The following is a 25,499-nucleotide window of genomic DNA, read 5'->3' on the forward strand; positions in this document are numbered from 1 at the left end:
AGAACAGGGAAAAGGGGCAAAACAGAAGAGACACACTGGGCTCTGTCTGGAGGGGCAGACGGGTGGGGACACCACCATCCTCAACGTTGCCCCACACCTTCCAGTTTCTAATGGCCTCCTGCTTAGCTGCGGGGCCCTGGCCTTGTGTCTTGTATCATCTCCTCAGGGCCAGATACACACAAGTCAGCAAAGTCCATGTGGTGACCACGGCCTGACTGACATAGTCCTGGTCCTCTCTTCTCTGGGCAGTTTTCAGTGACTGCAGCCAACAGAGTTTTAAAGGATACATTTCTACTTTGCCCAGGATGTCTTTCTTAAATCTATTTTGAGGGGGACACACATTCACTCCATAACCAATGCACAACAGTACACCAGTATGAATTTGGACCTACACTGACATACACCCAAACCAGTGCTTCAGATCCTGGCTCTACCACTTAGTAACTGGGTAAGCCTTACCTTTTACCTCATCTGTAAAATGGGGATTGTTATAGCTCCAGTTTCTGAGAGCTGACAGATGGGATTCGATGAGATTGAGCTTGTAAAGGCCCTCTGATGATGTCTAGCATGTAACAGATGCTCCATAAACACCAGCTCATGACCTGCAACCATACTGGGATGAAGCTTGCAGGCCTCCAGATCTGTGGATCTCAGATGCCTGGGGCCGTGGTGTTCCTATAAGAGGTTCACAATTGATTAAAGTGCCAAGCACCATGTAGAGTCTGAAGGAAAAGTATTTATTGCTGTACATGTATCTATAATCACATGTAACTATTTACACTTATAAATGTAGCTTGTTTTCGTACCATTTATGGAGTTTACAAAACAGTTCGATTTAAAATGGGAGCCATAGGACTTCTCTTGTAGTCCAGTGGCTAAGACTCTGCCCTTCCAATGCAGGGGCCCTGGGTTCAGTTCCTGGTGAGGGAACTAGATCCCACACGCCACACCTAAGACCCAGCATAGCCGAATAAATAAATAGATATTAAAAATAAAGAAATAAAATGGCAGCCTCACACTCGTGGAAGCAGGCCAACAACATGTGAGGTACATACACGTGAGAGGCACACACATCCTTCTCTGAAGACAGAGGGGAAGGTCATCTTCCGACAGATGGCACACAGTCCATAATCACATACTGGGCACTGGTTCAGCTCACACTTACTCCTACGACTTAATTATGGCTGGGAAGGGATGGTCTATGATCCAGCACTCTGTAAGTCTGAGTCATCTGTGGTAGCAATTTCCCAAAGCCCAAATAACTAAGGGCCAACAATTCAGTACAAGTCAAACAGTTTACCTAATTCTACTGAATTATCTCAGAGTCATCAGAGAACTACAGTTTTCAAAACTTGATACGTGATGGGTGTTTTTTTATGGGCTTCCCTGGTAGCTCAGATGGTAAAGAATCTGCATGCAATGCAAGAGACCCCAGTTTGATTCCTGGATTGGGAAGATCCACTGGAGAAGGGATTGGATACCCACTGCAGTATTCCTGGGCTTCCCTGGTGGCTCAAACAGTAAAGAATTCACCTGCAATGCGGGAGACCTGGGGTCCATCCCTGGGCTGGGAGGATCCCCTGGAGAAGGGAACGGCTACCCACTCCAGTATTCTGACCTGGAGAATTCCATGTACAGAGGAGCCTGGCAGGCTACAGTCCATAATTCAACTATATCAGATAGTCAACAGAGAACCACAGTTTTCCAAAACTGATATGTAATTGGTGTTTTGTTATACTTTTTCTAAGGCCTTTGCAAGCTAACAATAAAAGCTAACGTTTTTTAAGTACTTCCTAAGTCCATGGAGCTCATGTTTTTACTTACTTAAATCCTCACAATGACAATCATGTAAACATCATTGTGACCCACATTTTAGTTAAGTCAACTGAGGCTCAGAGAGGTGCAGAGCCCTGCCTAAGGCCACACAGCTAGGAAAGTGTAAGAGCCAAGACAAACTCGGGCAAGTGTGCTTCAGACTCTGCTCCTTAGAACACTCTTGTAAAGGTAAACTTGAATGCCACCCAGGTAATTGAAGCTGTGACTCAGAGTACATATGCAAGCTATTTCTTGGAAGACTCTAGTCTTGTCCCAAGATTCTCCTTTGAGCTGCCCAAGCAGGGCCCCTCTAGTTTTCTCAACACACTAAATAGATCTGCTTGGCATATACTAATGGTAGAGGCTCAGTAACTCTTTGCTGAGAAATCAAATAAGTGGGTGGAATCTGTTCTTTAGACACTGAACTCTGTTGCCCAACCTCATCACAAACTTGATTCCAGGACTTCCCTGATGGTCCAGCGGTTAAGAATTTGCCTGCCAATGCAGGGGACACAGGTTCGAAACCTGGTCTGGTAAGATTCCACATGACGTGAGGCAACTAAGCCTGTGGGCTGCAACCACTAAACCCACGTGCCTGGAGCTGGTGCTCCGTACCAGAAGCCACTGCGATGAGAAGCCCTTGAGCTGCAATGAAGAGTAACCCTTGCTCGCCCCAACTAGAGAAAACCTGTGCCCAGCCACAAAGACCCAGCACAGCCAAAAAAAAAAAAACACCCTTAATTCTGACAATACTACAAATGGGGGTTAATGGTACCTATTAAATGGGAGTATTTCTTAGAGGATACTTACTATAATAGAATTAAATGACAGAGTACATTAAAATATTTTGCCCTAGACTGAAACACAGGAGCACTCAGTGAACAGCAAATGTTTTGTTATTATCTTCATTAACAGAAAGGATGAAGAATAAGAGTACTTGCTGTGCAATACTATGAAATCTCTCCTTGGAGTCTGGCTGTTTTGGTTCCATCGTTAAATTTTAGACACAAAAGAGGATTCATCAGTTAACAGGGAGGCTGCTGCTGCTGCTAAGTTGCTTCAGTTGTGTCTGACTCTTAGTGACCCCATGGACTGCAGCCCTCCAGGCTCCTCCGTCCATGGGATTTTCCAGGCAAGAGTACTGGAGTGGGGTGCCATTGCCTTCTCCGTAACAGGAAGGCAGGAGATACCATTTACACCTCGAACCACCCAGCATTTGAAACTGTCTTTTCCCCGAAGTCAGCAAGTTAAATGAGAAGCAAATGAGTGACAACAGGTGTGCAAAGCATGAAGGATGCAAAGGATGCAGATTCATGGAGAAAGGCTGGAGTCTGGAGGAAGGGACTCAAGGACCACCAGGCGTGCTTGGAAATCCTCACCCGTGGAGATGTAAAGTCAAGTCTGGAAAGTCTCCTGTTCAAGGTCGGCTCAGTTGTGGCTCAGGACAGGGTGATGATTCACATGCTTCTCTTGGGAAAAACACAGTGTTAGAATCTGCTGGGCTGCCATAACAGAATACCAGAGACGGGGGGCTTAACCAACAGACATTTATATCTCACAATTCTGGAGGTGGGAAGTCCAAGATTAAGGTGCCAGCAGATTCGGTTCCTGGTGAAGACCCTCCTCCTGGCTCATGGATGGTGCCTCCTCTGTGCCCTCACTTGGTGGGAAGAAACGGTGCTCTCTCTCTCTTCTTTTCATATTAATTACCTTCTATAGACCCTGTCTAGTCAAGGCTATGGTTTTTCCTGTGGTCATGTATGGACATGAGACTTGGACTGTGAAGAAGGCTGAGAGCCAAAGAATTGATGCTTTTGAACTGTGGTGTTGGAGAAGACTCTTGAGAGTCCCTTGGACTGCAAGGAGATCCAACCAGTCCATTCTAAAGGAGATCAGCCCTGGGATTTCTTTGGAAGGACTGATGCTGAAGCTGAAACTCCAGTACTTTGGCCACCTCATGCGAAGAGTTGACTCATTGGAAAAGACCCTGATGCTGGGAGGGATTGGGGGCAGGAGGAGAAGGGGACGACAGAGGATGAGATGGCTGGATGGCAACACTAACTCAATGGACGTGAGTCTGAGTGAACTCTGGGAGTTGGTGATGGACAGGGAGGCCTGGCGTGCCACGATTCATGGGGTCACAAAGAGTCAGACATGACTGAACAACTGAACTGAACTGACTGCATACTTAATAGACTACAGTATAATATAAACCTGACTTTTATATGCACTGGAAAACCAAAAATTTATGTGACTTACTTTATGGTGATAGCCTCGTTTTGCAGTGGTCTAGAACCAAACTGGCAGTATCTCCAAGGTATGCCTGTGTGTGTTAGTCCCTGTGTGTGTTAGTCGCTCAGTCATGTCCAACTCTGCAAGCCCATGGACCGTAGCCCGCCAGGCTCCTCTGTTCATGGAATTCTCCAGGCAAGAATACTGGAGTGGGCAGCCACATTCCCTTCTCCAGGGGATCTTTTCAACCCAGGGACTGAACCTGTGTCTCCTGCATTGGAGGCAGATTCCTTGCCATCTGAGCCACCAGTAAGTCTATACACAGACAAAAAAATGATGCAGGTGATGATACTGCTTTGCAGAAAAACACACCAGGGGGAAGGGAAAGAGCAATGCAGCTGCTCTTTTAGGTAGAAAATATTCAGACAAAGGACCATTCATTCATCTGGCCTCCACTTCAGGAAGGGAAGCCAGCCACCTCCTTGGCTTCAGTATTTTCTCCAAAGGCTTCCTTAAAAGGGCAGGAGGCCAGAGCTAGGGAAGAGAAATAGAGGTAAAATGTCTAGCTTCCCTCCAAGAATCTGCTGCAGGCTGAAGCCAACCACAAAGAGGAAAGCCAGTCTCTGAGAGACTGACACGCAGAGAGCCACAGCTGAGGAATGGAGCTTCTTAAGCCACTTCTAAGAAAAGAAATTATTGATGCCACTTGTTAGGGACCACTGCTGTTACCGAGTCCAAGCTTGTACTGCTCGCCACACAACTGGCCCATAAATTGAGGTGAATTGTTGGGGCAAGAACAGCAACTTGATTCGAAAAGCTGGCAGACTGAGAAGATGGCAGACTTGTGTCCTGAATAACCACCTTGCCTTAGTTAGAATTGAGGCTTCTTTTATACTAAAAAGGGGAGGGTGTAAAATCAAACATTTCCTGGTTCTGGTCAGCCTCCTGAGCGTATGTGTTAATTTCTTGCAGTCATTCACACGTGGGTCTGGTAAAGATATTTCTAGTGAGCTAAACAAAGGTGCCTGTGTGCTTAGTCCTCAGTCATATCCAACTCTCTGTGACCCCATGGACTGTAGCCAACCAGGCTCCTCTGTCCATGGGATTTTTCGGGCAAGAATACTACAGTGGATTGCCATTTCCTCCTCCGGGGGAACCTTCTGGACCCAGGAATTGAACCAGCCTCTCTTGCATCTCCTGCATTGACATGGGGATTCTTTTACCACTGAGTTGCCTGGGAAGCCCTAAACAAAGCTATTTGAGCTTAATGCTCCTTACTTGGAAGGCAGCATTCCCAGAGATGGGTCATTATGGATAATTTAAGCTTATAGGCAACATCCCTAGATGCAGTCTAGCATCTCTAGACTGCAATAGACTACAAAGGTTCTTCCCTATTATGCTGCAATGGAGAGATCAAGTCCAACTCCTAATACAAGGAAAGGTGGGAACTTACAACCAAGGTGCAGCGCTGGGGACTGAGGTTGTGGGGGTGGGTGGTAGTGGATGGAAAATTAGTAAAAGGAAACGTAAGGGGTAAGAAGGGTTTCTTGCTGAAGGAAAGTCATGATGACGAGACATCACCTGGAGGATGCTGAAGGATAAGGAACCCAATTTATTTGGGGGAGGCGGGTGGTTCTGGCTAAAGTGGCCACAAGCAAACAATGAAGAAATAAACACAGAAGCCCAGAAATCAGGGCCTAGCTGAGAAGAGAGTTCAGAGGAGCCCAAGTAGAGTCTGGTCAAGAAGAGACCCTTTGCCAACTGGTCCAGGGTAACCCGCCTCCCTATCCCTGACAGAGAAGACTGCTTTGGAGAAAAAAGTAACCTTTGGAGCAAAGTGGCCTCTGGAGACTCTCTTTTCCAAAGGCCCAAGTTATTCAGGCTAAGCCTCTGAAAGAGATGTCAAGTGCTTTTGCCTACCCTCTGCCGGGGAGACAACAGCCTCCGGAGTCAAGACCCACCCTCCTCAAGACCCCAACAACTTCCAACCCCAATTCCTTGTCCTGCCTGCTTCTTCTCCCCGATACAAGAATAATAAAGGCCACCAATTTCTCAGCACGGGGCAATACCCATTTCCACTGTTTGTTCCTAAGTTACTAACGCCAAAGGTGCTGTATCTCTATTTTACATGTTAAAAATAATAATAATAACCCTGAAGCTCCACGAGTTTTAGGTATAGAGCCCACGGAGGATAATATGGTTGTGAAGTGATAGCAATGAGACTGGAACACAAATTTTTGATTCGAGAACTCCAGTTCATAAGTAAGTAAGTGAAGTCGCTCAGTCGTGTCCGACTCTTTGCGACCCCATGGACTGTAGCCTACCAGGCTCCTCTGCCCATGGGATTTTCCAGGCAGTAGTACTGGAGTGGATTGCCATTTCCTTCTCCAGGGGATCTCCAGACCCAGGGATCGAACCCGGGGCTCCCGCCTTGTAGACAGACGTTTTACAGTCTGAGCCACCAGGGAAGTCATAAGTCCCGGGCTAATCCACTGTAGCCCGAAATAACAACGCTGACAACCTGAAACCTGACTCAGTTTACCACCCTTGACTCTGACTGAACTCGCTCTGAGGCGCGGCCTGGACCTCACCGGCAAGAGAGGCCAGCAAGAGGAGGCACTCCAGGTTCGACTCCCGCCTCTGCCCTAACGGCTGCGACCGCACGGAACTCACCTCTGCCCTAACGGCTGCGCCCGGGAAGGAGCCGCAGCGCACAACTAAAGGAGACAGTACCTCGCTACACAGCGAAGGCCAGCGCGCCCGGTGCAGCAACTCAGACGCAAGGCTGGTGCCCGCGGGAAGCGGAAGTCGCGGACGCCGGAATCGGGGCGACAACTAGACTACATTTCCCAGAGTGCGCCGCGCGGCGCCGTTCAGGCAGATGCCGAGAGGGCTACCTGCGGCCAGGCGCGGGGTCGTGTTGCTCTAAGGGTCTTTCCTGGAGGTGACCCGGTGAGGGGCGGGCGAAAAGGGGAATCAGCCTCTGGGCGCCACATTGTCGTTGCCGGTCCCTTGCGTGCTCCTATTCTCCGTTTCCACATCCGTGAATGGGGGACATTAATTCGTTCAAAATCCTTTCATCCATTCATACATATATTTTTTAAAGCCGCCAGTTGAGCGATCCTATCCGCCAGCTCTGCTAGGCGCTGGGGTTTCGGCGATGATGCTCAAGTGTTTTCTTTCATAAAACTTACATTCTACCAAGAAAAAGGTATACACTGGACAAATAATTGCCCAAATAATTGTTTAGTCACCTCTTTGGTAAATGCTGCCAAAGCAGTAGAGGAGAGGGGACCTGACCTTCTTAGGGTGAATGTGTCAGAGGGAAGGAAACTTAGAGTTAGCCTGGGGATTTGTGGGGAAAGAGCCCACACAGAAGGAACCGCAAGTGTGAAGATCCTGAGGCCCGAGAGATCAGAGTGCATTTGCAGGACAGAAAGGAGACCAATGTGGTCCCGGTGCAGGGGGCCAACCTTGGGAGACAAGGCTGAAGAGGTGGAACCAATCAGGGGTCTCTGGAAGGCTCCCAGGAGGATTGAACGTTATATCCCAAGAGCCAGGAGAAAGGAGTAGTTTGGGCTTTTAAGCAGGATAGTGTCCTGATAGGAGAGGACGCTTGGTGGAATACAGATGTCAGGGAGTCCAGAGGGGAGCAGTGAGACCAGCTGGAAGCTCCTGAGTCTGAAAGTGAAAGTGTTAGTCACTCCGTTCTGTCCAGCTCTTTTGAACCCCCATGGACTGTAGCTGGCCAGGCTCCTCTGTCCATGGGATTCTCCAGGCAAGAATTTTGAGTGGGTAGCCATTCCCTTTTCCAGGGGATCTTCCCGATCCAGGGATTGAACCCAGGTCTCCAATAGATTCTTTACCATCTGAACTATGAGGGAAGCCCTGAGGTCTGAAATGAAGTAATACTAATACTGGTGATGGTGGTAGTCACTCAGGGAGGGATCTGATCCAGATTCCTGAAGCAGTCCCCAGGCCCCTGGGAGTGATTGGGTTGGGGTGAAGGAGGGAGAAGACAAGAATAACACATTAGTAAAATGAGAATAGTAACACCCGGGGTAGGTAACCTTGTGATTTAAATATGCAATAAAGTGCCTAATACATAATAAAGGCTTGTGCTAAATCACTTCAGTCGTGTCCGATTCTGTGCCACCCTGTGGACTGTAGCCCACCAGGCTCCTCTGTTCATGGGATTCTCCAGGCGTGAGTGCTGGAGTGGGTTGCCATGCCTTCCTCCAGGGGATCTTCCCAACCCAAGGATTGAAACCACATTTCTTATGTCTCCTGCACTGTAGGTGGAGCCTTTACAGCTGAACCACCGGTGAAGCCCAATAAAGGCTTAATATATAGCTTAATACATTCTAATTTTTAAAATAATAAAAACTGCTTCTGTGTTTAGAGCAATGTTTGTAATGATAAAAACCTGAAAACAATCTCAGTGTCGATCAACAGAATGATGGATGGATAAATCTCACAGAGATTATGTTGAGCTAAAAAGCAAGTGACAGAATGAAATCATTCCCATGAATTATAAGAACCCACAGAACGATGCTGTGTTTGATTTAGGAATATATACATGTGTGGTATCCCTAAATGTATATTGGCCATGACTTAGTGATTAAACAACAACATAGGTGGTAGAGGGTAAAGAAAGGTGGAATTTGGGTAAACACCTAATTCAAGATGATGTTTATCCCTGGTTATGGGGCAGGGTCTGGAGAGAGATGTGATAGGGGAAGAGTGCAGGTGGCATAAAATGCAAGTTTTTGTTTGCCTTTTTTTTTTTTTGGCTGTGCTGAGCAAGCAGCTTGTGGAATCTCAGTTCCCCGACCAGGGATTGAACCCGGGCCATGGCAGTGAAAGTGCTGAATCCTAACCACTAGGCCACCAGGGAAGCCCATATATGTGTACATATATCCTTCTTTTTTGGATTTCCTTCCCATTTAGGTCACCACAGAGCACTGAGTCGACTTCCCTGAGCCATTTAGTAGGTTCTCATTAGTTAGTATATTTTATACATAGTATCAATAGTGTATATATGTCAATCCCAATCTCCCAGTTCATCCCACCCACCCCACTTTCCCCCTTGGTAACCACCCACTCCAGTGTTCTTGCCTGGAGAATCCCAGGGATGGGGGAGCTTGATGGGCTGCCGTCTATGGGGTCGCACAGAGTCGGACACGACTGAAGCGACTTAGCAGCAGCAACCATACACTTGGTCTCTACCTCTTCGTCTCTTTCTGCTTTGCAACTAACTTCATCTGTGATTCCCTGTTTTTAAAAAGGCCCACTATTGTTAGTTATTGAGCTTCCCTGGTGGCTCAGTGGTTAAAAAAAAAAAAATGTGCCTGTCAGTGCAGGAGACCAGGGTTTGATCCCTGGGTTGGGAAGATCCCCTGGAGAAGGAAATGGCAACCAGCTCCAGTATTCTTGCCTGGGCAATCCCATGGATGAGGAGCCTGGTGGGCTACAGTCCGTGCTGTTGCAAAAGAGTCAGACGTGACTTAGGGGCTAAACAACAAAATTGTTAGTTGATACTATGACTTTATCATTATAACATGGACCTGATTAGCATGCAGCACAACGGAAACCCCCCATGCCTATAAAATGGAACAAAATATTCAGATAAATGGTGCCTTATGGGATCTAGGCATCTGTGAGCAGGCTTGTCTTCACACACCCTGGGAGAGTAGGTTGGGGGTAGTGTCCCTGTTTTCTGCAGGAGGAAGTGGAATCTAGGTTGTCAGGTGACTTGCTAAAGTCCCAAAGTCCTTCAGTTAAAAAGGAGCAGAGCTGGACGTGTCATCCACACTTGCTCGGCCTGGGGAATCCCGAGATGTGTCAGCTGAAGCCCCACTCCCACCCCACCCTCACCCAGCTGATACAGGTCAGGAAATGCAGAAGAAGTCTGTGTACAGTCATTACTGTTACTGGGCCCACAGTTGAGTCTATGCCAGGCATGCACTGCAGCATCTCTGTGGGCATGGCAAGAGCTTCCAGAACTGGAGGGAAAGTCGTCAGCAGAGAACAAGACCACTGTCCCTGTGAAACGGAGCTGGACCCTGTGGTCCTTACCCTCCATGTCCTCTGCCTGCCTCTGTCCATGGAAAACTTTAGTCAAAAAACAAGTTTAATCAGAGAAATGAGAAATGCAGAAACAAAGGAAAACGGTTAAAGGAGACCAAATAATAATGATGTAGTCATTAAGCATAGTCAAGGACCGTTCGTTCTTTCTCAAGAGCTATAGATAATATTCTGAGCCACATCCTGAGAGCTGTCTTGAAAAGTGAAGTCACCCAGTCAGGTCCGACTCTTTGCGACCCTGTGAGCTATAGCCTACCAGGCTCCTCCGTCCATGGGATTTTCCAGGCAAGAGTACTGGAGTGGGTTGCCAAGCTGTCTTATAGATACTGAATCACCAGGTGGAGAAGTTAACTACATGATGACCAGACTGCACCCACCACAGAAGCTGCCACAATTGTGAAAATTAGCCTCAAAGAAATGGGAACAAATGGACCCTGAAACTGAAGATTAACTGTACCTAAAACAACCAAGATGACACTGGTCAGACCACCAGTGACCAATCTGAAGATGACTGTCAGAGCTGACTGTTGTTTCTGCATGTAGCCCCCTCCATCTGTCGAGAAAAGCTCAGTCCCACTGGAGGCCAGTGGGTGGGGGTGGGGTGGGGAGAGTCAGCCTTTGGACAGACATCCGCCCTCCCCCAGCCCCAGTTACTGGCATCTGAAATACAGCACACTTTCCTTTCTATCCGCCTGGCTGGTATTGGCTTTTGAGTGGTGAGCAGCCGGACACACCTCTTCTTTCAGTAACACTTGGAATACTTACCCCCCACCCCAAGAAAAATTGCCCCGGTGATGAGGAGTGCTCAGACCAGCAGCTGGGACACCACTGATGCTCCCCAGGGTCACTTTCTGGTGCTCACCCCAGCCCGTGCCCTGGGGGAGCTCAGGTGTACCGTGAGGACTTCGGTGAAGTCCATTTCCTTTGCAGGGATCCCGAGAGCCCTGGCAAGTGCTCACACATCCTATGGGGCACAGCCTTTTCCCTGGACTGGTGGTATGTGCTATCCCGTCGCCTCTGAGAACTGTTTCTCCTAGGTGGCAACCACATTCCCTGAGTCACTTCATTTTATCTGCACAGCAGCACTGTAGTGTGGGGATAGTCTCATCCCCATTTTGTAGATGAGGAAACTGAGGCCCACCAGAGGAAGCAGCTTGCTCCAGGTCACATCTTTTGACGCCTCTGTGGGAGGGAGGCATTGTGACCGAGGGCAGTGCCTGATCTGGACCTTGACCCCGGTTCTGGGCAGAAGAGGGGGCGGGTTGTCCAAGATAAGCCCTCCCAGGTCTTCAAGACTCCCGAGGGCCTGGGGTCTCACACTGTTACTTTAGAAAGAACCATACTTTTATTGGAGGATAGCTCAAAGAAGTCATTTACAAAATGCCTCATGTTTTCAAAGCACAGCTTTTCATAAAAAGCAATGTCCACCTTTAATACATGCTCGAGTACACAGCTGCGTGTTGGGGGGCCACCCAGCACTCATTTAGAAATCCTCATCTGAGTTGTCCTCGGCCCACCGGCACATCTTCGCAGGCCCGGGACTGGCCCGGGTGCCCGTGGGGGCAGGGGATGGGGCAGGGGCCAGGTTCACCCAGCCGGGCCCTTGGGGCAGTGCGTGGCTTTCTTTCAGTCTGATGATGCGGTAGTTCTCATAGTGGACATTGTGGGTGATATCCTTCAGGTCTTGGAGGTGGGAGCTGGGAGATGGGCGGCAGATCAGTGGGGCGGGCTGTGGGCGTCCCCGGGGGCCCCCACAGCCTCCCGGGTTCCCCACTGGCTCACCGGATAAGCAGGTCTCTCAGGAGGGGGAACTCACAGTGGGCCATGTTCTCCACTGCAAGACACGGCACCAAACCCTGAGTGTGGGCTGTATGCTGCACCCCTCCACCCCCTGCCGCTGCTTGCCCCTCCCCACATTTCTCCCTGTGTTAACCCCCCTCCCATTCATTCATTCATTGCTGTGTCCCCAGCCCTTAGTACAGGTGGCTCCTATAAACGGCTGTTGAGTCACAGGACTTTCTCTGCTCCTTCAGGTGCCCCCCCGACCCCACACATTTCCTTCTCTGTGCATCCCCACCTGTCCTTGTCTGGCCACCTCTGTGGGCACAAGGACCTTGTTGGTCCCACTTTCACTGTATCCCTTCACGTACTGCACCCGGCACATAGTAGGCCCACAATAAATTCTGGTGAATGAATAGGGTGCCTCCTGGGTGCCAGGTTTCAATGCAAAGTGGTGGTTCTTCCCCCTCCACCCATCCTGTGAGGCTGAAGATTTCATGATACCCGTTTGATTGTGTGGAAACTGAGGGAGTTGGGTATCTTGCCCAGGGCCACCCAGAAGCACAAAGGAACTTGATCCCAGGTCTGCCTGTTTTCCGGCTCTGGGCTTAAACCCCAACCCGGCTCTCTGGTGGGTGTAAGGATGGCAAGGGCAAGAGGCTGAGCCTCACTTTTCAATCTGTTCTCCCTTGAGCCCTCCCTAGGGTCCCTGAACTGACCTTCAATGATGCCCCACTTCGTCTTCCGGCCCAGGACACACCTCCCGTTCACCATGTGCTCTCGGTCGGCCCCGACCACAGCGAAGGGGATCCGCTCCTGCAGGGAGGAGACAAGATGGGAGGGTTGGCCCCACTGGGGACGTGGAGAAAAAGGTATGAACCCTCAGGATGCTGCCCTTTGTGGGGACAGAAAGTGGCAGGAGGAGCACAGATGTCTGAAGTCGGAGGGCACAGACTCTGATCGGTGCTTTGGTTTCCTCATCTGTAAAATGGGAGACGCGATAGCACCGATGCAGGGCTCTGAATATTTGGGAAGGGCTTAGCATGATGAAAGGCTTAGCAGAACAAGTCTTGGAAAGCAAGTGTTACTCAGAGTACATTAGTGATGTCAATTCCGTTCACGTCCTATCTCTTACCTGTGAAACAGGAAAAGTGATCACCTTTAACCATTAGTATAAGGTTAAAAGAGACAATTTTGCACTATAATTTGAGGATGCATACACCCCTATGTTCATGGCACCACTGTTTACAATAGCCAAGACATGGAACCAGCCTAACACCCTTTGACAGATGAATGGATAAAGACGATGTGGGGTGTGTACACACACACACACACACACACACACTCACACATGCACAGTGGAATATCACTCAGGCATAAAAAGAATGAAGCAATGCCATATCATACTAAATGAAGTAAGTCGGAAAGAGAAAGACAAATACCATGTGAAATCACTTATATGTGGAATCCAAAATATGACACAAATGAACCTACGTAGGAAACAGACTCACAGACGTGGAGCACAGAGCTGTGGTTACCAAGGGGAAGGAGGGTGGGGGAGGGTGGGTTGGGAGTTTGGATTAGCAGATGCAAACTATTATATATAGAATGGATAAAAACAAGGTCCTACTGTATACCACAGGGAACTGTATTCAATATCCTGTAACCATAATGGAAAATTTTATATGTAACTGAATCATTTTACTGTAAGCCAGAAATTAACACAACACTGTAAATAAACAATACTTCAATAAAAGAAATTTGAAAGAGAGAGAGAACATTGTAAGCCAGGGGCTGGCAGCCTATGGCTTTTGGACCAAAGCAGTCAATTTCATGGGCATACAGCCCTGGCCATTCATTTACTCTTGTCTATTTTGCTTTCATACTACTTTGGAAGAGCTGAGTAATTGCAGCAAAGTCTAAAATACCATTGTCTGGCCCTTCACCAAAAAAAAAAAAAAGGTTTGCTAAGCCCTTTTGTAAATTCCAGTTTCTTACTTGTTCATGGCTAGAAAGTGAAAGTGAAAGTCGCTCAGTCATGTCCGACTCTTTGCAATCCCATGGACTATACAGTCCATGAAATTCTCCAGGCCAGAATACTGGAGTGGGTAGCCTTTCCCTTCTCCAGGGGATCTTCCCAACCCAGGGATCAAACTCAGGTCTCCCGCATTGTGGGCAGATTCTTAACCAGCTGAGCCACGAGGGAAGCCCAAGAATACTGGAGTGGGTAGCCTATCCCTTCTCCAGTGGATCTTTCCAACCCAGAAATCGAACCGGGGTCTCCTGCATTGCAGGTATATTCTTTACCAACTGAGCTACTGGGGAAGCCCATTCATGGCTGCAAGTGGAGATTAGGCTCTCAAGTGCAGAATGGGGGTTTGTTTTTATTTTTAAGAATTAGGCTGCGATGGGAATAAATTGATGCTAATAATAATAACTGCCGGGAGCCAGCACGGGAGTTCCCACCCATGACAAGGTCATGCGGGAGAGCCCTGACGGGCAAGGCGAGTCAGGGCTCGAGAGGCCCCCTGGACCTGCCCGAGCATCTACCCCAAAACCAGAATTTGTCTGTTTTACTATTTTATGACTTTTACCAATTCCTCTGACATTAACTGGGGGCTATCCCCGACCACCTTTCTCTGTAAGAAAATCAACTTAAAACTCTAGTTAATAAGTCTCCTGGGCTTAATAGGTGTTTCAATTCAAACCCCTCTGATGACTTTCTAGCTTGCCTGACAGGTTTGTTCGGACTCCTGCAGCTACGCATGTGATTGCTCACAGCCTCCCAACCACGAGAGGCACGGGAAGCTTAAGATATTCTAACAATGCAGAGCTTCTCAGAGAGTTAAAATTGCTAGAATAGAACTAGTAGAGGATTTCTTTGTTGAGCTAATGCTTGCTGCCAAGTTTCTATATCCCTTACCTACTGTGTCCCTGGGAGTGTATTGATTAATATAGTTGGTATATAGAATTGTAAGTAGTAGCTTTAATGTTTGTAACCTTGGACCCTTGAGTTAATTCTTTTCTTGTTATAGCCCACCACACTTTTGCCCTATAGGAATGCAGCTTTATCTAATGCTTTCAGAGGGTGGCGCCTGATTTTAGAATAATCATCTTTAGAGAAAAATAAGTTTTCTGAAGAAAGGGTCATAAAATGTTAACAGGCCTCCTGGCCAGAAGATGATGTAAATCACCTAAAGCTTTTGCATATGATAAGTTTGCAGAAAGAAAGCCTGGCTTCAATAAGGATCAAGGACTGCTGACCTTGCTTGACTCTACCCTCCCCCACCATTATCCTCTATGCACAAATTAAGGTATAAAAACTACTTTAGAAAATAAAGTGTGGGCCATGCTCATCAGGCTTGGTCTCCCCATGTCGTTCTTTCTCTTTCCTTTTCCTTTTCAGTCTAATTCCCTGGAGCTCAGGGGCCCCTCTGCGTTCACTTTCCTGCCTGGGCTTATAAGACCCACTCGAGAAGGTGCCTAAGGTGGGGCACCTTCAGCTATTCAAGAGGGCGCCTGAGGCCTACGTGAACAGAGCAAGTCCCGTGCTGTGCTGGGGCTTTATTGGCTTTCTGCGTAAACCAAGGAATATCAGCCTCTTTTCTCTCCTCTATCTTCTTAACTGCAAAATTCTTTCCTTATCTCTTTCTCTATTTCTCTCAGTCACCGACGCCGTCCTCCCAAGGGAATCCCTGGATCCAAACGGGCTGGACCCCGGCAAATAACTATGTGTTGGGCACTTCCCTGGTGGTCCAGGGGCTGAGATTCCAAGCTGTCAATGCAGGGGACCGGATTTGATGCCTGGCTTGGGAATTAGATCCCATATGCCCCAACTAGGAGTTTCTGTGAGGCATCTAAGACCCGGTATTATTAAACAAATATTAAAAAAATAGCTATCTGTTGCACACTTATTAGGCACCAGCCAGTATTCGACCCTCAACAGATGTTATATGTCTGGATGATTTATTGAGAGGTTAATTTGAAAAACTTTTTTTATTCCCCCAGCTCTAATCCAGTTGTGACCAGGCTGCTGTCTTTGCTGGCCTTGGGACAGAAAGCAGAAGGTCAAAGCTCTTTGAATCTTTCACAGGAAATATTGTTCATTGCTCCAGTGGGGAGCGGAAAGAGAGACTGTGTGGAGGAACTGGGGGCCAGACAGGAAGCAAGGCTTCCATGTACAGATGTGCATTTTGTGCACTGCACAAAGCCAACCCGCCACGAGGCTGTGTAGGGCTGAATCCCATGCACGTTCCTGTCTGTGGAGGCTGCTACTGCCTTTTTCTAATCCGAGCAAAAGTGCTGTGTAAGTTAGTGGGGTCCCTCAGGGAGGCAGTGGAGGCCAGGTGTCTATGGACAAACAATCCCAGGCCTCACCCAGGTGCTTTTTAGGAACAAGACAGACTTTGAATGTACCACAAGGACAGGGAGACTGGGGCTTGGACGTGGAATTCAGTTGCTTCAGGGAAAATGAAGATATGAGTTATTTCCTTCCTTCCTTCCATCCCTTTCTTTCTTTCTCTCTCCCTCTCTCTCTTTCTTTCTACAACTTTATTGAGATATAATTTACACACTATAACATTCTTCTCTTTAGCAATTCACTTCAGTATATTCACAAGATTGTGCAACCCACCACAATCTAACTCCAGGGCGCTTTCTTCACCCCAAATGAAAGCCTGAACCCTTTAGCAGTCACTCCCCATCTCGCCGTAAACCTCCCAGCCCCTGGAAACCACAAGTCTATTTTCTATCTCTGTAGATTTGCCCATCCTGGACATTTCATGTAACAGAATCACATAACACATGGCGTTTGTGTCTGACTTCTTTCATTTAACATCACGTTTTCAAGGTTTATCCACATGGTAGAATGAATCTATCAGAACTTTATTCCGTTTGATGGCTAAGGAATATTCCCTTGTATGGATAGACCACATTTGTCTGTCCATTCACAGGTTAATGGACATTTAGATTGTCTCCACTTTTTGTTACAGAGCATTCTAAATGTTCTGTTATGTGAACATTTGTGTATGAGTTTTTATACCAAAATAGGTTTTCATTTATTTATTTTTTTCTTTTTGGTCTTAAAATGCCATAAGGTTTCCATTTCTTTTGAGAGTGGAATTGTTGGGCCATATCGTAACAGTGTTTAACCTTTGAAGAACTGCCAGACCATTTTCCGAAGTGGCTGCACCGTTTGACATTCCCACAAGCAGTGTGTGAAAGTTCTGGTCTCTCCACACCCTCACTAACGCTTGTCATTGTCTTTTTCTTTTGCCATGCCTTGTGGGATCTTAGTTCCCTGACCAGGGGTTGAACCCACGTCCCCTGAATCAGAAACATGAGTCTTAACCAATGGATGGCGAGGGAAGTCTCTGTCCATTTTGACTTCTCTTGTGGCGCACAGGCTCTAGGGTCAGCAGGCTTCAGTAGTTGTGGAACTTGGGCTCTGTAGTTGCGGCTCCCGGGCTCTAAGTGCAGACTCGGTAGTTGTGGCACATGGGCTTGCTCCGTGGTATGTGGGATCTTCCTAGACCAGGGATTGAATCCGAGTCTCCTGCATTGGTAGGCAGCTTCTTTACCCCTGAGCCACCAGGGAAACTCCTTGTCCATTTTTAAATTGAGCTATTTGTCTTTTATTGTTGGCTTGTCAGAGTTCTTTTTTTTGGTGATTTATTTCTGCACTGGGTCTTTGTTGCTTTGCGCCAGCTTTCTCTAGTTGGGGCAAGCAGGGGCTGCTCTCTCGTTGTGGTGCACGGGCTTCTGATTGCTGTGGCTTCTCTTGCTGCAGAGCTCAGGCTCTGGGACATGCAGGCTTCAGTGGTTGTGGCTCATGGGCTCAAGGTCTGTGACTCGTGGGCCCAGTACTTGCGGTGCACGGGCTTAGTTGCCCCGGGGGTGGGGTGGGGCATGTGGAATCGTCCCAGACCAGGGATCGAACCCACGTCCCCTGCATTGCAAGGCAGATTCTCAACCACTGAACCACCAGGGAAGTCCCACCTGTCTTTTAGTGTTGATCTGTAACAGTTCTTTTTATATTCAAGATACACGTCCCTTATCAAATATATCATTTGAGCACATTTTCTTCCATTCTGGGTGTTGTTGATATGACCAATTTCTTGCTCACCTTGTTTGCGAGTGGAGATTTGTGTCTGCCAGAAATCTATGACCTTTCCCCAAGTTGCAGAGAGACAAATCTTCAGATGGAAAGAATGAATGGGGAGAGGGAGAGGGTGGGATGATTTGGGAGAATGGCATTGAAATACGTATACTATTATATAGGGAACGAGTCGCCAGTCCAGGTTCGATGCACGATACTGGATGCTTGGGGCTGGTGCACTGGGACGACCCAGACGGATGGTATGGGGAGGGAGGAGGGAGGAGGGTTCAGGATGGGGAACACATGTATACCTGTGGAGGATTCATTTCGATATTTGTCAAAACCAATACAATATTGTAAAGTATAAAAATAAAATAAAATAAAATAAAGAATGAATGGACAGTGCATCACCCAGACACAGTCCCACCAGCCTCCCCACCTCAGATGGCCTCCTACCCGGATCTTGCTGTTGAGGATCTTGTCATTGACATCCTCGTCAAAGGACTTCTGAGGGTACACCTCGATGCTGTGAGTCTTCAGGTCATCCTGGATCTGTGGACCACACACAGGTGACCTCAGCCCACTCTAAGGTGAACTCTGCCCCCTCCACACCCCCACCGACCCCAGACTCGTTCCCAGGCGCCCAGATCACCCTGTGCCTGAAGGCCTCTCGCTCCTCAATGGTCAGGCTGTCGGCCCGGGCTATCACGGGCACCACGTTCACAGCCCGGCAGAGCCGCTGCAGGAACTCAAGATCCAGGGGCCTCAGGCTGCTCAGGTGGGGCGGCAATGGTGGTGAGGGCACGATGAGCGGGTGCCAGCCCACAGCCCATGCCAGGGTCCCTTCCTCCTCCGCCCGCTGGCTCAGCCACCTCACCAGTGCCCGGTGGGCGGCACAAAGTATATGCAGCAGTGCACTCGCGTGTCGGGGATGTGTCGCTGGCGGGTGATGAGGATCTCCTCTTGCAGGTACCGCTCGTACTGCTCATTGATGTAGCCCAGGATGGGGTCCCAGCTGGGGCGGGAGATGGCCCAGCCTCCGAAACTTGCCGGGAGTCCCCACCAGCACCCCCCAGGTCCTCTGGGTGTTCTGCCCTTACAGGGCTTCCCTGTACAGATGTGCAGTTTGCGCACTGCATAAAGGCAACCCGCCATGAGGCTGTGTAGGGATGAATCCCATGCAGGCTCCTGTCTGTGAAGGATGCTACTGCCTTTTTCTAATTCAAGCAAAAGAGCTGTGTAGGTTAGCAGGGTCCCTTGGGGAAGGGGTGGAGGCCAGGTGTCTATGGATGAAGAATCCCAGGCCTCACCCAGGTGCTTCTGTGAGTGTGTTTCATCTCCTTGAGAGCCTAAAACAACTCTGGACAGGGGATGTCGTCACCCCCAAGTTACAAAAAAGGAAGCCGAGGCTCAGAGAGCATCTGCAGCCTGGCCCAGGCTGTACACCCGGCAAGTACTTTAACCCAGGGGTCCTGATTCTGGAGTGTGGGCTTCTATTGCCTTGCCATACTCATCAGCGATGCCTTCATCAGCAAGCTAAGAGCAAGCTAAGACCTTTACATACTTAAATCCCTATGATCCTGGGAGGACGGCTGTACACACCCATTGTACAGGTGAATAAACTGAGCCTCAAAGATGCCACATCCAGGTGGCTCCAGGCCTGATGTTTCCTGGAGACTGGAGGGGCAGGGGCCGGGGCAGCCAGGGCTTGGCCCTCCCTTCCTCCCCTGAGGACTTACCACTTGTCATTGTTGATTTGGTCCCCAAAGCCAGGTGTGTCGGTCACGGTCAGTTTAAGCTTCACGCCATTCTCCTCGATGACTGTGGGGAAGAGTGGAGAGGAAGAGTGGGCCTGGGTGGGTGGGGTGGGGGTGGGGTGACGGGGGCTCACTCACCGTGAGTCACAGAGTGCAGCTGCAGCGTCTGGGGCATGGGCACCCTCAGACCTGGCATCGTGGACTTCCATATCTTGGACTTGAAGAGCGTGTTCACCATGGTGGACTTGCCCAGCCCGCTCTGTCCTGCGAGTAACCACAGGGCAGCAACAATGGCAGAAGGGCTAGGCATGTTTCTGAAACTCTCAAATAAACTCAGAAAGTCAACCATTTTTTAAGTATAACATAAACACAGAAAAGCGTGTATTATCCTAAGTCTCCAGCTCAATGCCTTCCCCATTTTCCATTGAGGCAGAAATAAAATAAAACATTATTTTTAAATAAAATATAAAATATAAATAAATAAAAATTATTTTACACATATAATAAAAATTAACATTTAACCACTGAAAGTGTACAGTTCAGGGGCATTGAGTGCATTCACAGTGCTGTGCAAACACCATCTCTCTCTAGCACCAAAACATTTTCATCAACCCAACAAAAACTCTACATCCATTAGTCACACACTCCCCAGTCACTAATCTGCTTTCTATCCATGGATTTGCCTATTGTGTACATACTTCTTTTTTTCCCTTTTTCTTCTGGCCATGCTGTGCAGCTTGTGGAATCTTATTTCCCCAACTAGGACTCGAACCCATGCCCTCGTCACTGAAACCACTGAGTCCTAACCACAGGCCCTGCAGGGAATTCCCTGGATGTTTCATAGAAATGGGATCATGCAATACTTGTCCTTTTGTATCTGGTTGCTCCCACTCAGCATAATGCTTTCAGGCTCATCCACACTGTAGCATGCACCATAACCTCATACATTTTCATGGCTGAGTAATACTCCACCAGATGGGTAGACCACACTGTGTTTATCAATTCCTCTGCAGATGGGCAGGTCAGTGCCTTTTTACAGATGAAACAACTGATAGATGCAGCACCAGGTGAAGAGACAGAACACGTGGTTCTACCCAAGACCACTCCAGTCACATCTCTGTTAACAGCCACTCTCCTGACTTGCACCATCAAGGAGCAGCTCTGCCCACCCACCCTCTACTTGGGAATCACACAGCATGTGCTCTTTCGTCTCTGGCTTCTCTTGGTGAGATTCCCTCATGCTGAATATTCCCTGACTATTCATTGGAAGGACTGATGTTGAAGCTCCAATACTTTGGCCACCTGATGCAAAGAGCCAGCTTGTTGGAAAAGACCCTGATGCTGGGAAAGATTGAGGGCAAGAGGAGAAGGGAGTGACAGAGGATGACATGGTTGGATGGCATCACCGACTCAATGGACACGAGTGTGAGCAAACTCCGGGAGGTAGTGAAGGACAGGGAAGCCAGGCGTCCTGCAGTCCATGGGGTTGCAAAGAGTCAAACATGACTGAGTGACTGAAAAACGACAATCTCCATGCTGTCTGTACTTGTAGATGGTCCCTTCTCCCTGCTGTGCTGGCTTCTCAAGTCCACGGACCTTGTCTCGCAGTAGGAAACATCCTACATCACAGGGCAGGATGCACGTTTGTATCTGTAGCTGAAATTGCCCTTTGGGCTTCGATATTCAGAGTGGGAGCCACCCTTGGCTATTGTTATCGCAATACGGTCACGCGCCAATCTGCACCAAGATGCACTGCCGGTGTAAAGGAATAAACCGTATTTTGCAAACTTGATATGATAACAAGAATGCAAACAATCTCGTGGATAATGTTTTCTATGTATTATATGTCAAGATGATAGTATTTTTGGAACGTATTGGGTTAAGTAAAAGAGATGATTAAAATCAATCTCTCCCGTTTCTCTTTTTTTAAAGGAAGCTACTAGGAAATTTAAAATTATGGATGTGACTCTCATAACATTTCTATTGGGTGCCCCCTCCTTAGAATAATACGCCTGGTTGGTACTATACATCTGACATTTCATGTTCCATTGCGTCCAGTTTATTTTGTGAGAAGTGTAGTTTTCTTTTTTAACTGATGTCTTTTTTTTTTAAAATATTGATTTACTTTTTTGGCTGCGCTGTGTGGCAACTGGGATCTTAGTTCCCCAACCAGGAATGGAACGTGGGCCCCTTGCATTGGGAGCTTGGAGTCTTAACCACTGGGCCACCAGGGAAGTCAGAGAAGTGTAGCTTTTGACCTACCAAATTTTGCAGGTATAAAAATGCAATTCCAGGTCAGCTGACCCATGGGGAGCCTCCTAGATGGCAGGCACTATGCTAAACCCCATGAGGAAACTGAGGCAGCGAGGAGTCAGGGGCCCAGGTCACACACTGGTAGGCATTAAATCCTGGGACCAGCATCTAAGTCTGGGTGTCCCCACTTCCTGCCACACAAGCCTCCCCTTTTCATGTTCTGGTTGGGTTTAGTCAGGGGCTTCCTTGGGTGATTTGTCTTTTGGGGCTTTTTGTCTTTTCATGAGTCAGCATTTCCCACTTCTCCACCTACCACACCCCTTTGAGGTACAACTGTCAGGACCACTTTACAGATGGGGAGACTGAGGCTCCGAGAGGTGACACGTCCAGGCCCACAGGGTGGTGTCTGTGGCTCAGTCCTCCTGTGAGCCCCGAACCCTCACTCACCCACCACCATGATGTTGAACTCAAACCCCATCTTCATGGCCTTGATCTTGAGTTGGTCCAGCACAGCCTCGATGCCCACATAACCAAGCCTCTCACAGGAGAGGGTCCTTGGGCTGGAGGCCCGTGATGAACTGGGTGAGGGAGACTGCCTCAAGGGATCCATGGGGCCAAGGAACAACGATGCCTGTCATCTGGGTCAGGGTGGGAAGAAGGGGGTCGCTGGGGCTCCAGAGGGGGACCATCTGAATTCTCATCTCTGAACCCTGACTCCTGAGACCTGCTCCCAGACATTCCCACGCTTCACATCCCCTGACCTATGTACCTCGCTAAGTCCCCATGGCCCATGGAGCTTGGCAAGGGGTGCCTGGGGGCGTTGCCTCTCAAGGGAGACTGAACCCCTTTTCTGAGATGCACCAGCCCCAGGAATCTGTCCCTCCCCCACCCTTGGCCCTGGCAGGCTCCCACAGCTGTGTGGCCCGTCTGGCAAAAGCCAGGGGCTGGACCCACGGGGGGGACACAGATGGAGAGAGGCAGCCTTGTGTGGCACCTGGTGGCCTTGGGTCCCTGTGGGAGCCTTGGGGGGCTGCCTGTCCTGGCAGACCCTGGTGTGTTTGGTGAGGGGGAGGGGACAGGTGACAGTTAACTGAACAATCTGAGCTCCACCTGCTTCCCCTGAACCCCGCCCCCCCCCCCCCCCCCCGCTGCAGCAGGGGGCTGGGGACAGGGACAGGTAAGCCACGCCTCCGGGCCCTTTCGGGCCAGTACCCTGCTGTAACCCTCACAATGACACCAGCCTGGTTCTATAGATAGGAAGCCAGGGCCCCGGGGCAACTCCCTTGCTTAAGGTCACTGGTAAGAGGCACAGCGGGACTGCCCCGGGTTCCTCTGGCTTCCATGCCCTTAAACCACTCTGTCAGGGAAGGAAATCTGTGACCAGAAAAGACAGCGGAAAGCACACCTGTGTGTGTGTTTTCTTTGGTTCGTCCATTGCTGGTGTCATTCTGTCAACACGCTCTGTGTTGTGTCTGTGTTAACAACTGTTCTAGGAGCCTTAGGATGTTAACCTGTCAATGGTCTTCATGGGAGTAAGTGGTGTTACTAGACCTGAGTGTGTTGTCGCTTCAGTTGTGTCTGACTTGGCGACCCTAAGGACTGTAGCCCATCGCTCCTCTGTCCGTGGGATTCTCCGGGCAAGAACACTGGAGTGGGTTGCCCTGTCCTCCTCCAGGGGGTCTTGCCGAACCAGGGACTGAACGTGCTCATCTCTTATGTCTCCTGCATTGGCAGGCAGGCAGGTTCTTTACCAGTAGTGCCACCTGGGAAGCCCCAGCTTACATAAGGGTCCAGAGAGTGGTTCAAGGTCACACAGTGAGGAAGTGGCAGAACTGGGAGCTGTGTCCACATGCTCACCTCTACAGTCTCTTTTCTTGTTCACATCAATGTCTAGATTTCTGGTATATCTCACCGACCGACAGACCGACACATCACCAACTCAATGGACATGAGTTTGAGCAAGCTCCGGGGGATGAAGGACAGGGAAGCCTGGTGTGCTGCAGTCCATGGGGTCACAAAGATTTGGATACGACTTAGCGACTGAACAGCAAAGAGATTTATAATCCCTGGCAACTCTGGGTCCAGCCTACAGCTGACTCAAGCTGCCCTCTTTATTATTTTATTTATTTATTTATTTTTTGGCCATGCTGCATGGCTTGCAGGATCTTAGTTCCATGACCGGGGATTGAATCCAGGTCCTGGCAATGAAAGTGCTGAGTCCTAACCACTGGACCTCCAGGGAAGTCCCTCGCCGCCCTCTTTAGATGGGCTACATGCTCTCCACTTTGCCACAGTCCTCACCTCTCCCTAATGCCTCCTCAATAAGATCCTTCTCATAATAAGTCTGCCTCACTAAGTTCTTTCTTGCCTGTTTCCTGGCACCTGAGTCTCTAAGCCACAAGCAATCTTCTGTCTCAGATGTATGCAAATGTTTTCTGTAAAAAGCCAGAGAGTATAGATTTTAAGTTCTGCCCATCATAAGATCTCTGTTGCAACTGCTCTTCGACTCCACTGTCGCGGTGCAACAGCGGCCACAGCAGAGGGTCAGGCGTGGATGCGTGCCAGTCAGAGCATTTCCAGGAGCAGGTGGTGGCTTGTCGTGCCCATTCTTCTCACTGAGACTCAGCCCCTCTGCCCGACCCACTGGCCTCCACTGTCCTGAGCCTCAGCAACCTCTGTCCCTGCCTGCCTGCCTTGTCTTCTGCTCCCCTACCATCCACACATCTAAAGACAGAGGCTTAAATGTCACCTTCAGGGCCTGGAGGACAGGAGTGGGGCTTGTTGGAGCCTGGGGCAGAGCCTGCCCAGAACACGACGCTGCTCCTGCTGGAGAACTCCCTCAAGCTACGACGGACGCCACAGCTAGAGGGACTCGGCGAGCCTGGCCTCCTCCTCCATGCAGAGGAGGATGATCTGTGCGGATGACCCAACAGCGCCGCTGACATGGGGATCCACCTGGCACGGGAGAAGGATCTGCCTCTGGGAATAAGGAAATCAGCGCCTCTGCCCAGAAAACACTTTCTGTGGCAGTGTCACATGTGAGTGATGTGGGATTCTGGTGGGAAGACGCCCACAGGGACCATTCAAGGCACTGGGCCTTGTCGACTGGGGAAAAAATGTTAGTCGTTCAGTCGTGTCTGTCTCCCTGCGACCCTGTGGACTGCAGCCCGCCAGGTGCCTCTGTCCATGGAATTCTCCAGGTAAGAATACTGGAATGGGTAGACATTCCCTCCTCCAGGGGGTCTTTCCCACTCGGGGATCGAACATCGCATTGCAGGCAGATTCTTTACCATCTGGGCCACCAGGGAAGCCCCAGAGGGACTGGGGAAAGCTGAGGGCAAAGTGATCAGAGCAGACGGCAGAGGGCAGGTGAGCCCAGAGTATCCAAAGAACCAAGACTGGAGGGGATCGCACGCACAGGTGGGGTGAGTGACACATGGCCATTTAGTGTGCGTTTTCTACTGCGGTCATTGTGCCAA

At 49.2% G+C, this 25,499-nt stretch overlaps 1 protein-coding gene across 2 annotated transcripts; it reads right to left on the reverse strand.

Annotated features, from left to right (window-relative positions):
• Positions 1–11,617: 11,617 nt before the first annotated feature.
• On the reverse strand, positions 11,618–22,635 carry SEPTIN12 (septin 12). Of its 2 annotated transcripts, XM_055561847.1 has the most exons (9): positions 22,468–22,635; positions 19,906–20,031; positions 19,750–19,831; positions 18,888–19,025; positions 18,663–18,780; positions 18,467–18,562; positions 12,633–12,729; positions 11,917–11,968; positions 11,618–11,831 (listed from the first exon to the last, which is right to left on the reverse strand). In XM_055561847.1, the coding sequence occupies exons 1-9, from the start codon at positions 22,628–22,630 to the stop codon at positions 11,618–11,620; spliced, it is 1,086 nt and encodes a 361-aa protein (XP_055417822.1). In that variant the 5' UTR covers positions 22,631–22,635. The 2 variants fall into 2 exon arrangements, with proteins under 2 accessions (XP_055417822.1, XP_055417823.1); XM_055561848.1 differs by lacking the exon at positions 18,888–19,025.
• Positions 22,636–25,499: the final 2,864 nt, after the last annotated feature.

Source organism: Bubalus kerabau, chromosome 23, assembly GCF_029407905.1.
Source record: "Bubalus kerabau isolate K-KA32 ecotype Philippines breed swamp buffalo chromosome 23, PCC_UOA_SB_1v2, whole genome shotgun sequence".
NCBI lineage: Eukaryota > Metazoa > Chordata > Mammalia > Artiodactyla > Bovidae > Bubalus > Bubalus kerabau.